Source organism: Penaeus vannamei, chromosome 2 (genome assembly GCF_042767895.1).
Source record: "Penaeus vannamei isolate JL-2024 chromosome 2, ASM4276789v1, whole genome shotgun sequence".
In the NCBI taxonomy this organism is placed as follows: domain Eukaryota; kingdom Metazoa; phylum Arthropoda; class Malacostraca; order Decapoda; family Penaeidae; genus Penaeus; species Penaeus vannamei.
This window is the reverse complement of record NC_091550.1, coordinates 44,630,105-44,642,604: the sequence shown is the minus strand read 5'-3', so window position 1 is coordinate 44,642,604 and position 12,500 is coordinate 44,630,105. Positions and strand designations below refer to the sequence as shown.

General features: G+C 37.4%; 2 protein-coding genes across 2 annotated transcripts in view; both read left to right on the top strand.

Moving 5' to 3' along the window:
- Positions 1 to 6,092, top strand: part of LOC138863504 (uncharacterized) — a gene marked incomplete at its 3' end in the record, with an annotated part of 8,320 nt that extends 2,228 nt beyond the window's left edge. The window contains exons 3-4 of the mRNA XM_070127659.1: positions 1,803 to 1,839; positions 6,073 to 6,092. Of these exons, the coding sequence (XP_069983760.1) occupies positions 1,803 to 1,839; positions 6,073 to 6,092 (57 nt within the window). The remainder of the gene's footprint in view (positions 1 to 1,802; positions 1,840 to 6,072) is intronic.
- LOC138865725 (otoferlin-like) overlaps positions 1 to 8,784 on the top strand; it is a 345,921-nt gene extending 337,137 nt beyond the window's left edge. The window contains exons 4-5 of the mRNA XM_070137031.1: positions 7,489 to 7,967; positions 8,724 to 8,784. Of these exons, the coding sequence (XP_069993132.1) occupies positions 7,489 to 7,967; positions 8,724 to 8,784 (540 nt within the window). The remainder of the gene's footprint in view (positions 1 to 7,488; positions 7,968 to 8,723) is intronic.
- Positions 8,785 to 12,500: the final 3,716 nt, after the last annotated feature.

Sequence of the window (12,500 nt, the reverse complement as noted above, 5' to 3'; positions counted from 1 at the left end):
TATTCTTGTCATTATTATCATCATTATTCTTGTCATTATTATTATTATCATTACAGTTATTATCGTTGTTCTAATCTTTATTATCATTATCATTATTCTCATTATTACCATCATCATTATCACGACGACTATTATCCTCATCCCCATCATCATCATCATTACCATCCTCATCACCATCATCATCACTATTATCACGTATTTATGCAACATCCGGTCACACCGCGCCAGCCTGGGTCGCCCGGGGTTACCTTTGATCTTCCCGCACCTGGTGTCGTACCCGGGACTCTCTCGAATTTTGTAACCTTTGGGGGGGAAAATGGGGAAAGATGGAGGAGGAGGAGGAGGAGGAGGAAGAAGGGTGGAGGGGGAGGGGAAGGGAGGTGGAGGGAGGAGAAGGGAGGAGGGGAGGAGGGGGGAGGAAGGGAGGAGGGTGGAGGAGAGGGATGGAGAGGGGGTACCCTTCCTGGGCTCTCTCGAATTTTGTAACCTTTCGGGAAAAAAATGGGGAAAGATGGAGGAGGAGGAGGAGGAGGAAGGGGGGAGGAGGGGGGGAGGAAAGGGTGGATGGGGAGGGGTGGGGAGGAGGAGGAAAGGGAAGAGGGAGGCTCTCTCGAATTTTGTAACCTTTGGGGAAAAAATGGAGAAAGATGGAGGAGGAGGAGGAGGAGGAAGGGAGGAGGGGGGGAGGAGGGAAGTGGAGGTGGAGGAGGAGAAAAGGGAGGAGGAATGGAGGTGGAGGGGGTGGAGGAGGAGGAGGAGGGGGATGGGGGGTACCCTCCCTGGGCTCTCTCGAATTTTCTAACCTTTGGGGAAAAAATGGGGAAAGATGGAGGAGGAGGAGGAGGAGGAAGAAGAAGGGGGTGGAGGGGGGAGGAGGAAGAAGGGGGGAGGTAGAGGAGGAGGAGGAGGAATTTTGTAACCTTTGAAAAAAATGGGGAAAGATGGAGGAAGAGGGGGAGGAGGAGGAGGATGAAGAAGGGGGGAGGAGGGGGAGGAGGAAGAAGGGGGGAGGTAGAGGAGGAGGAGGAGGAATTTTGTAACCTTTGAAAAAAATGGGGAAAGATGGAGGAAGAGGGGAAGGAGGAGGAGGAAAGGGAGGAGGGGGGCTCTCTCGAATTTTGTAACCTTTGGAAAAAAAATGGAGAAAGATGGAGGAGGAGGAGGAGGAAGAAGAAGGGTGGGAAGGAGGAAAGGGAGGAGGGGGAGGAGGAAGAAGGGGGGGAGGAGGGAGGTAGAAGGGTGGAGGAGGAGGGGGAGGAGGAGAGGGGGGAGGAAGAGGAGGAGAAAAGGGAGGAGGAGGGGGTGGAAAGGGAGGAGGGGGATGGGGGGAACCCTCCCTGGGCTCTCTCGAATTGTGTAACCTTTGGGGAAAAAATGGAGGAAGATGGAGGAGGAGGAGGAAGAAGGGGGGATGGAAGAGGAGAAAAGGGAGTAGTGGTATGGGAGAGGGGGGAGGTGGAGGGCGAAGAGAAAAGGGAGGAAGGGGATGGCGGAGGAGGAGGGGGATGGAGGAGAATGCGGAGGAGGAAGAGGAAGAGGAGGAGGAGGGGGGACTAGGAGGGGGAGGGGAAGAGAAAAGGGAGGAGAAAGAGGGGAGGAGGAGGAGAAAGAGAGGAGGAAGGAGGTGCAGGGGGAGGAGAAAAGGGAGGTGGGGGATGGAGGAGGAGGAGCAGAAAGATGAGGAGGAGGGGGAGGGCGGAGGAGGAGGTGTAGGAGGAGGAGAAGGAAGTGGAGGACGAGGAGGAGTGGAGGAGAAAAGGAAGGAGGAGGATGGGGGATGGGGGAGAAGGAGGAGGAAAAGAAGAAGAAAAGAAGAGAAAAAGAAAAAAGAGAAAAGGAGTAATAATGATAATAGTAATGATGATGAACTTTAATACTACATTATTATCATTATCCTTATCATTATTTATGTTATCATTGTTATTGTCATTATTATTATCACTATTTATGTTATCATTGTTACTGTTATTACTATCATTTTATTATCATTATCATCATTCATTATTATTATCATTATCATCATTCATTGTTATTATCATTAATGTTATTATCATTATTATTGTTATTGTTATCATTATTATCATAATTATTATTACTCTCATCATTAATATTATTATTATTATCATTGTTATTATCATCATCATAATTATTTTTATTATCATTATTATCATTATTATTATCATTATTATTTCTATTATTATTATCATCATTATTATCAACGCCTTTATTGTTTGGCATAATGATAACAAAAAGAACAATAATAACAATGATAACATTGTTGTTATTATTATTGTAATTATTATAATAATTATTGTTGTTATGTTTTTATTTTCATTATTATTATTATTATCATTATTATTATTATCATTATTATTATTGTTATTGTTATTGTTATTATTATTATTATTATTATTATTATTATTATTATTATTATTATTATTATTATTATTATTATTATTATTATTATCATGTGATAATGACAATAATTATAATAATGATAATGAAGATAATAACTACAAAAATTATAATAATGGTAATGATAATAATGGTAATAGTAATAATAATGCTAATAATGATAATGATAATAATGGTAAATATTATCATTATCATGATTACTATTATTATTATTATCATTAGGATTATCATCATCACTATTATCATTATTAGTATCATTATCATTATTACTATCAGTATTATTATTATTATTATTATGTAAAAATGATAATGATGATGATAATAATAATAATGCAATGGTAATAATAAAAATAACAATAACGATAATGATGAAAATTATAACAATGATAATGATGATATTAAACCTAATAATAATTGAAACACCTGGTATAAACAGTATTCAAATTTCCCGCCAACGGTGCTGCCCTCTGTTGAGAGGCGGATGAAAGGCAGCCATGTGTAAGCGGCCATTGTGTTTCGAAACTGCCAATGTGACTAGTTTTAAAACCCTTCAATGTAACGAATTATGGCATTGTCAACACCTGGAGAACGCCAGAAATTGTAAGTTTTATCAGTGTAATCGTGTTGACAAGTGATTAGTGGTGATTTTTCAAAACATTTACCAAAAAAAACGTAACATGAAAGAAAGATATGAAGAGTACAACGAAATATGTGATTTTTTATTTGCTTTTCGAGGTCTTAAGCTGATTTCAAGGTTACTTCGCACTTTTATTATTCGAAATTAAGTGATAAACAGATTGAGGTAGTACTTGTGATTTTTAAATTGGGATATTCTTTACGAAATAAGTGTTAGTTGCAATAAATATAGTTTTTAGTTTATATATCGTTAGTTTCGTTCGTCAGTATTCTTTTAATTATTATTATTATTTTTTATTTATTCATTTATTTTTTTATTTTTTTTTATTTTTTATTTATTTATTTATTTTTTTTTTCTTACTTTCTGAACCATTTTTTGTGCTGATTATAAAGGATACCTATTTAAATGTCTATGGTATTACTTGATTTAATTATTCTAAGTAGATATGTTCTGATTTGTAACCTTTGGACCCGTTTAATTTGTCTAATAAATGGCCAAACCTAAAAAAAAACAGTACCTTTGTCTGGCGTGTGATTGCGTGTGAATAAATAGCTGAATAAACATAGGAATAGGTAAACGAACGAATAAGTGAATAAGTGGATGAATAGATTAATACTAAGAGAGATAGATTAATACCTCGATTAGCTCCGAGAAAGTTTAACAAATCAACACATACCCCATAAGACTACGGATATTATAATAATGATAGAATTATAATAACAATAATGATATTGATGATGATAACTACAGTATTAAAAATTATTTTAAGAATAATGATGATAATATGATAGTGCTGTTAAGGCCGCACCAATTTAATTTCTTGCTTCTCGGATTCCCTGTTTCATTTTTTTTTTTTTTTCGTTTTTTTTCATTTTGAAAAAAGAAGAAAAATAAAAAGATAAGGCCGGACTAGAACCCACTACCGGTTTGGTTTTCGCAGGCACATGCCGCCGGAAGCCAATCAGAGAGCTTCTTTTAAGTCACATGCAAGAGGACAACCAATCAGAGAGCTTCTTTGCAAGCACATGCAAGAGGACAACCAATCAGAGAGCTTCTTTGCAAGCACATGCTAGAGAACAACCAATCAGAGAGCTTCTTTGCAGGCACATGCAAGAGGACAACCAATCAGAGAGCTTCTTTTTAGTCACATGCTAGAGAACAACCAATCAGAGAGCTTCTTTTAAGTCACATGCTAGAGAACAACCAATCAGAGAGCTTCTTTTAAGTCACATGCAAGAGGACAACCAATCAGAGAGCGTCTCATCTCTCAAAACAATCGGCCGATTTGCTAGAATTGTGCGAGGCCCGACCCAAAGAATATTCACATACTCGACATGCATAAATAAAGAATATCAACCAGGCAAATGTATAGTTAAATATATATATATCAGATATATAAACAGATATTGATTTATTTCTGCGTATGTGCATGTCTGTAGTTATGCAAATTCACGGGTTCGGGCCTTGCACAATTTTAACAAAACGACTGAATATGGCGTCTTAGAAGGTTTTGTTGCGTGCCGGTGTGAGCGACTCCAAACCCTAGAACTAAACTTAACTTTAGATTTTAAACTATAAATCTAATTTAGTTTTAGAGTTTCGTTCTAGTGCAGCTTATAGAGCATGTAGATAGACCGCTGTTTTCTTTGTAAAGCTGAAAGTTGCGTCCCAAAGAAGACGACAAAATGCCAGGGGAAAGGGACCCGACACAGCAAACTTTTATTGTACGATTTTTTGGCTTTTAGGGTCCGGGTTGTTTGTTTTTATAACTTTCCTGACTCGTTAAGCCTTTGACTGACATTCAAAGCAAAAATTAGAATAATGGTTGTAAATGCGACACGTAAATTCAGTCGAAAACAATGTTCTTTACTCGGCACTGTGGTGACAGATCAAAGGACGGGATTCATTCATAAAACGTACCATGAAAATCCCAAAACGTGAATAATCCTGCTATTCTTTATGTTCTCTAAGCCTATGATATCTTTCCCTCCAGATTTTTTGCATTTTTTTCCGGACTGTTGCTCCATTTTTTTTATCCGAGAAGCAACACGTAGAAAGTAGAAAGAAAGAAAGAAGATAAAGAAAAAGAAAGACAAAAAAGGAATTGGGTTCACAGAGATTTCAGTATATAAACGTACTTTTTTTGGGAAACATAATACAGACACTAAATATTCTCTTCACGGCAAGGCGCTTTTCAACACGGAAATAATGGGTGCTTTATTAGCTATAAAGAGGCGGGGGGGGGGGGGGGGGGCGTGGGGTGGGGGGAGGGGGAAGGAGGAAAGGGAGTTTCGTGTAAGTAATGAATGTATGTGTGCATGTGTGTGTGTAGAGAGAGAGAACTGCATGTGTTTCTATATGATGATAAAAAAATTGACGAATATCTGGCTGTAAACGAATATTGCTATTAAAAAAGCAGAAAAATAATACAGAGCAGCATTACCATTAAGATCATTATAAACCACAATCATCATTCAAACAATAAAAAACGCCCCTACCATTAATAAATCACCATGAACTACCATTTCAACTCACTACAGACCACCATCACCATTAAAAAAACGCCTCCCACAAAATCTATTAACGAATCTTCTTGTGCGAATCAATTATAAAAGCAAATTCACAGAGATAGAAATATAGATAGATAGAGATAGAGATAGTCTTGTTCTAGATTATTCTTCGTGAATGATGTATATTGCGCCCCTATGCTAATGTTCTATTCTCTCGCCCGCTTCGAGGAGTTCATGCATGTACTTGCACATTCATGCGTGTGCTTAAGTCTGGTGAGAGATGGAGGGAGAGGGAGAGAGTAAGGAAGTCAGGAGGGAACGAGGAAGGGAGAGAAAGAGAGGCAGAGGGAGAAAGAGAGAGAGAAGGAGAGGGGGAGTGAGAGAGAGAGAGGGGGGGGAGAAAGAAAGAGAGAGAAGGAGGGGGGGGGGGAGAGAGAGAGAGAGGGGGGGGGAAGAGAGAAAGGGGGGAGAAAGAGAGAGAGAGGAGGAAGAAAGAGAGAGAGAGGGGAGGAAGAAAGAGAGGAGGGAGAAAGAGAGAGAGAGGAGGGAGAAAGAGAGAGAGAGAGAGAGAGAGGGGGGGGAGAAAGAGAGAGAGAGAGAAGGAGAAGGGGAGAGGGAAGGGAAAGCGAAAGAGAGAGAGACAGGAAGACGGAGAAATCGAAAGACTGTTTTTAGTTACAGTAAGGCAACTGCATATTCAACTACACGCTACTCGGCCCATTTCCATGACTTTCATCATATTTTACGAGATGTCTGATTTACATACATCCGTTTGGCTTCGGCCTTCCCCTTGAACTTCGTCTGCTCGGGGAAATAACTGTGAAGAGCTTGGGGAGATTTTTGAAAACTTATATTAAGCGATGAAAGAGATATTTAGCGATGAATATAATGGGGGTTTGGTTAAATGGTTGGACAGGCATTCACACTAATACACAACCCCCCTTCTCTTTCTCTGTCTATCTATTTCTAACTCTTATGTTTGTATATATATATCAAGCTATCTTTCTCTGTATCTACTTCTATTGCTATTTATCTATTTATCTTTCTCTATTGGTATCTCCATCCCTATTTATCTATTTGTCCGTCTATCTGACTGTTTTTACATGTCTATTTTTCTGTGTATCTCTCTGCATATCTCATCTATCATCTATCAATCTGTCTATCTATTTATCTGTCTGTCTCCATTAGTAGAGCTCGGATTGTATCTCATACCTTACTTTCTTCCATCTCGACTAAATTTCTAAAAAAAACAGCACCAGTTTATTATCATTAAATCCTATCCCTCCGTTATGAATCCTACACCTGTGCTCTACCCCATAAATATCTCACTTGGCTTTATGTACGTCAAGTTTAAAAGCCCACGTGCCATCTCACTTTCTCATATATGTTGTTCGTTAAATCGGTTTCAAAGGGTCCAGTTGCTGTCTTTGGTATATATGATTTATGGCTGATTTTGTGTTATTTTAAGTGTATGATTTTTGCTTTTCTCTCTAGACTGATTTCTGTCCGTTGTGGATTAAATATGCAGGAGATTTGTGTGCATTCAGACGTAAATGTGTACGTGTATGATTGTATCAGTTCTGTAAACATACATACATGCATATTTGTGTATGCACACACACATAGACTGTATAAGTGTACAGAAACACACGCAATAAACCCAAAGAAACCAGTGGTATTATCAACCATTTTCAATCATTTTATTTACTTACCATGAATATTTATTGATTAGATTGTTTATCTATTAATTAATTTATTAATCTATTCATCCACCTATGTTTCAATTCATGTATCCACTTATTCGTTAATTTTCATATTCGTATGTTTATTCATCTATTTATTCATCTACTTATTCATCTATTCATTGATTCATTTATTCACCTATTCATTCATTTATTTACTCACCACTCGGCCTCTCTCCTCCAGATCCTCATCTCCTTCGAGGCCCGCTACATCCCGCCGCCCGGAGGAGGAAGGGAGGGGCGCAGGCGCAGACACAGCGGGGCTAGGGCGGAGGAGGACGTCTTCGGAGGAGGAGACGGAGGCGAAGGAAGCCTAGGAGGAGAAGGAGGAGGTATAGAAGGAGGAAGAGGACTAGAGAGAGGAAGAGGAGGAGGAGGAGGTATAGAAGGAGGAAGAGGAGGACCGGAGAGAGGCAGAGCAGGAGGAGGAGCAGCCCTAGACAGAGGTGGAGGAGGACCTTTTTGGGATGGAGACTTGAGCAGCGACGCCCAAGACGGAGGAGGAGGATACGGCAGCGAGTTGGAGGACGACAAGCAGATGCTCCTCGACGTGGAACAGAACATCGCCAACCTCGAGAGGAACATCAGCATGCAAGAGAAGCACTCGGGAATGGTGAGAGGAAGGAAGAGCAAAGAGAACTCGCCGGAGATGCAGAAGAAGAGGTGAGTAAAAGGAGGGAGAGAAAGAGAGAGAGGGGAGGGAGGGGGAGAGAAAGAGAAGGGGGAGGAGGGAGGAGAGGAAGAGGGGAGGGAAGGAGGGGGGGGAGAGAGAGAGCGGATAAATATATATATGTATATGGATAGATTGTGTGTGTGTGTAAGAGAGAGAGAGAGAGAGAGAGAGAGAGAGAGAGAGCGAGAGAGCGAGCGAGCGAGCATATTCCGTCTGACCTTTCGCTTCCGAGGGGAAACTGCATGTCATATTGGAAACGGCGTCAGTATGCAAATGCGATGTCAGATTTTTCAGCGAAATGTTGAAGGAGAGATAATACCAAGGGAAATTGTGGATGTATAGCGAGGGAAGGGAAGGACCACGCGACCTGCAGGAGAGAAAATAACTTTATCCTGGAACTGTTCTTCGCTGGGAATGGCAGAACCGGATTCTTTATGATTGAATAATTAGCTATTTTTATAAGCTTCTTGTGAGTATCGGTCGTGTGTGGGTGTGTGCGTGTGTGTGTGCGTGTGTGTGTGTGTGTGTGTGTGTGTGTGCGTGTGCGTGTGCGTGTGCGTGTGCGTGTGCGTGTGCGTGTGCGTGTGCGTGTGTGTGTGTTTGTGTGTGTGTGTGTGTGTGCGTGTGTGTGTGTGTGTGTTCTTGCGTGGGTGCTCTTGTGTGGGTGCTCTTGTGTGTGAGTGCGTGAGTGTGTGTGTGTGTGTGAGTATAAGACTAAGCATGTACCAATGTATTTTCGTTTTCAGCGTATACTTGAGTGAGTGCGCTTGTGTACATGTGGGTAAACACATCCATTTGCATATCTGACAACCCTTATCTGCAATCCCATATATCTCACTGCAACGTACGTCTCAAAAGTGACGTATCCCCTACGGCTAAAAGTAGTCTCTCCCGCCCTGCGCCCCGTCCGTTGCATATGTTGCATTCCCCCCTTGCAAGACACATTCCTCTTCCTTTGATACAACATTGCGCAGTCTTATTTCATGGGAATGTGTGTTCCGAGAGCAATTTCTCTGGGCGCGCTGCAATTACGACTGCCGCGTGTGTGTGTGTTTTAAATGTTTAGACACGTCGTTTGAAAAGGTAGGCGCGTTTAAACAGAATACGTAGATGGTGGTTGCGTTTATTGGTAGTTGCGTGAGGGTAAAACATGATTCTTTTTATGTGATAGGTTATGTTCGCATGAGGAGTCCACCTGAGTGTGTTTTGGTCAATTTTATGATCATCGCCATTGCTGATATTGTTATTATCATTGTTATGATTAGTATCATATCATTATTGTCATTATTATTTATTTATTATCATTATTATTATTATTATTATTATTATTATTATTATTATTATTATTATTATTATTATCATTATTATTATTATCATTATTATTATTATCATTATTATTATTAGTAGTAGTAGTAGTATTATAATAGCTGTTATCATTGCTATTATTATTATCTTTATTATCATTATTATCTCATTGTTATTATTATTATTATTTTCATTATTATTATTATTGATAATATTGTAATTATCATTATCGTTATTGTTATTATTATTATTTCAATTATTATTGTTATTGTTATTATTATTATCATTATTTTCTAATTATTATTATTATTATTATTATTATTATACGATATTTTATTATTATTATTTTCATTATAATCATGACTATTATCATTGCTATTATTATTATCATTATTATTATTACTATTACTATGATTATTATTATTATTATTACTATTACTATTATTAGCATTATCATAATTATTATCATTGATACTAGCATCATCATTATCACTATCATTATTATCTTTAGCATTACCTTTATTGTCATGAAGCTCGTATGTTATCTCTAACGCTTTCAAAATTCCATTTTGTATGTGATTCTTTCTGTTCCTTTTCCATCTTTCTCTATCTTTTAGTATGTTCATTTAGTTCTCTATATTTCTTTTTATTTCACTCGTTTTCTTGTATTTATTCAGCTGTCTTAGCAATATCTTCCAGCCGACTCATATACTTTTTTTTCGTATAAGTGGCGCATGATGAGTCATTCTAAGTATATGTGAACGTGTGTGTACATAAGTTTTTCATTTGCTATTCAAGTATCTTTAAGTGCCAAGTAAGTAGAATTTACAAGACAAATAGCCTACGAAGTGCAAGAAAGAGAATTAGAACTTAGTCACTTAACAAAGTGCACTACAAGGCCAAGAATTCGATAAAAAATTCCTTTTGATAATGCAGACGCGGGTAATACGAATGAAAAAAAGGGAAGAAAAACTTGTCTGACGCGTTTACATTCCCGTGAATGGAGGTAATTATCTTGTGTTTTCTTTTTTCTTTTTTTTCATAAATTCTTTTGTTTGTTTTCTGTTTTTTTTTCTAGTTTTTGGTGTTTTTCTTTTTTTCTGTATTTTTTTTCAATTTCTTTTTTATAAGGTGTTTTATCTCCATTTTCTTGTTATTTCATTTTTGGATCTTATTCGATTTCATTGCATTCGTTTCATCACCTATTTCATCCTCTTCCCTTTCTTCATTTCTCTTATGCCTCTCTTTTCTCTCGCTCGCCCTTTCTTCGCCTCAATAAATATAACCAGATTCTGGGATCCCGAAGCAGCGTAACTTGCAATTGAATGAAAGTTTTCTTTTCGCGAATGCAACTTTTTTTTTTTTCTTTTTTTTTTTTGCAAATGTTCAAGAGCCCTTTGCAACATTGTGCAAATATTGCTCGAAGTCATTCAGACGAGGAGAATAATTTTGTTGTGCCTTTGTTTGTTTAGTTCGAGTTCTTATCTTCTTTTTTTTTCTTCTGCCTTTTTTTTCTTTTTCTTTTCTTTTCTTTTTTTTTTCGTTCTTTTTTATTTATTATTGTTATTCCTCTTATTTTTCTTATTTTTCTTCTTCGTATTGTTATTTTTCTTCTTCTTCCTTTTTGTACTTTCTCCTTTTTCATCTTCCTCTTTTCCTTCTTTTCCTCCTTCTTCCTCTTTTTTCTTCTCTTCTTCTTCTTCTTCTTCTTCTTCTTCTTCTTCTTCTTCTTCTTCTTCTTCTTCTTCTTCTTCTTCTTCTTCTTCTTCTTCTTCTTCTCCTCCTCCTCCTCCTCCTCCTCCTTAAGCATTACCTTTGTTGTCATGAAGCTCGTATGTTATCTCTAACACTTTCAAAATTCCGTTTTGTATGTGATTCTTCCAGTTCCTTTTCCATCTTTCTCTGTCTTTTCGTATCTTCATTTGGTTATCTATATTTCTTTCTGTTTCACTCGTTTTCTCGTATTTATTCAGCTGTCTTAGCAATATCTTCCAGCCGACTTATTTACTTTTTTTCTTATAAGTGTCGCATGATGAGTCATTCTAAGTATATGTGAACGTGTGTGTACATAAGTTTTTCATTTGCTATTCAAGTATCTTTAAGTGCCAAGTAAGTAGAATTTACAAGACAAATAGCCTACGAAGTGCAAGAAAGAGAATTAGAGCTTAGTCACTTAACAAAGTGCACTACAAGGCCAAGAATTCGATAAAAAATTCCTTTTGATGATGCAGACGCGGGTAATACGAATGAAAAAAAACGGAAGAAAAACTTGTCTGACGCGTTTGCATTCCCGTGAATGGAGGTAATTATCTTGTGTTTTCTTTTTTTCTTTTTTTTCATAAATTCTTTTGTTTATTTTCTGTGTTTTTTTTTTTAGTTTTTGGTGTTTTTTTCTGTATTTTTTGTTTCTTTTTTTCCAATTTCTTTTTTATAAGGCGTTTTATCTTCATTTTCTTGTTATTTCATTTTTGGATCTTATTCGATTTCATTGCATTCGTTTCATCACCTATTTCATCCTCTTCCCTTTCTTCATTTCTCTTATGCCTCGTTTTTCTCTCGCTCGCCCTTTCTTCGCCTCAATAAATATAACCAGATTCTGGGATCCTGAAGCAGCGTAACTTGCAATTGAATGAAAGTTTTCTTTTCGCGAATGCAACTTTTTTTTTTTTTTGCAAATGTTCAAGAGCCCTTTGCAACATTGTGCAAATATTGCTCGAAGTCATTCAGACGAGGAGAATAATTTTGTTGTGCCTTTGTTTGTTTAGTTTGAGTTCTTATCTTCTTTTTTTTTCTTCTGTCTTTTTTTTTCTTTTTCTTTTCTTTTCTTTTTTTATTTTTTTTTCGTTCTGTTTTATTTATTATTGTTATTCCTCTTATTTTTCTTTATTTTCTTCTTCGTCTTGTTATTGTTGTTCTTCTTTTTCGTATTTTCTCCTTCATCTTCTTCCTCATTTCTTCTCCTCCTCCTCCTCCTTCTTCTTCTTCCTTTTTTTCTCTCTCCTCTTTCTCCTCCTCCTCCTCCTCCTTTCTCCATCATTCATCTTCCTTTCCTTGTTCCTTTTCCACTTACTCTTCAGAATCGAAATATAGAAAAGGAAGAAAAAAACAAAAGAGAAGAAAGAAAGAAAGAAACGAAACAAAAAATAAATAAACAAAAAAAATGGAAAATAGAACTCGAGCCATTTTGAAAATTCATTATTCAAATTGCATCTCGTCCA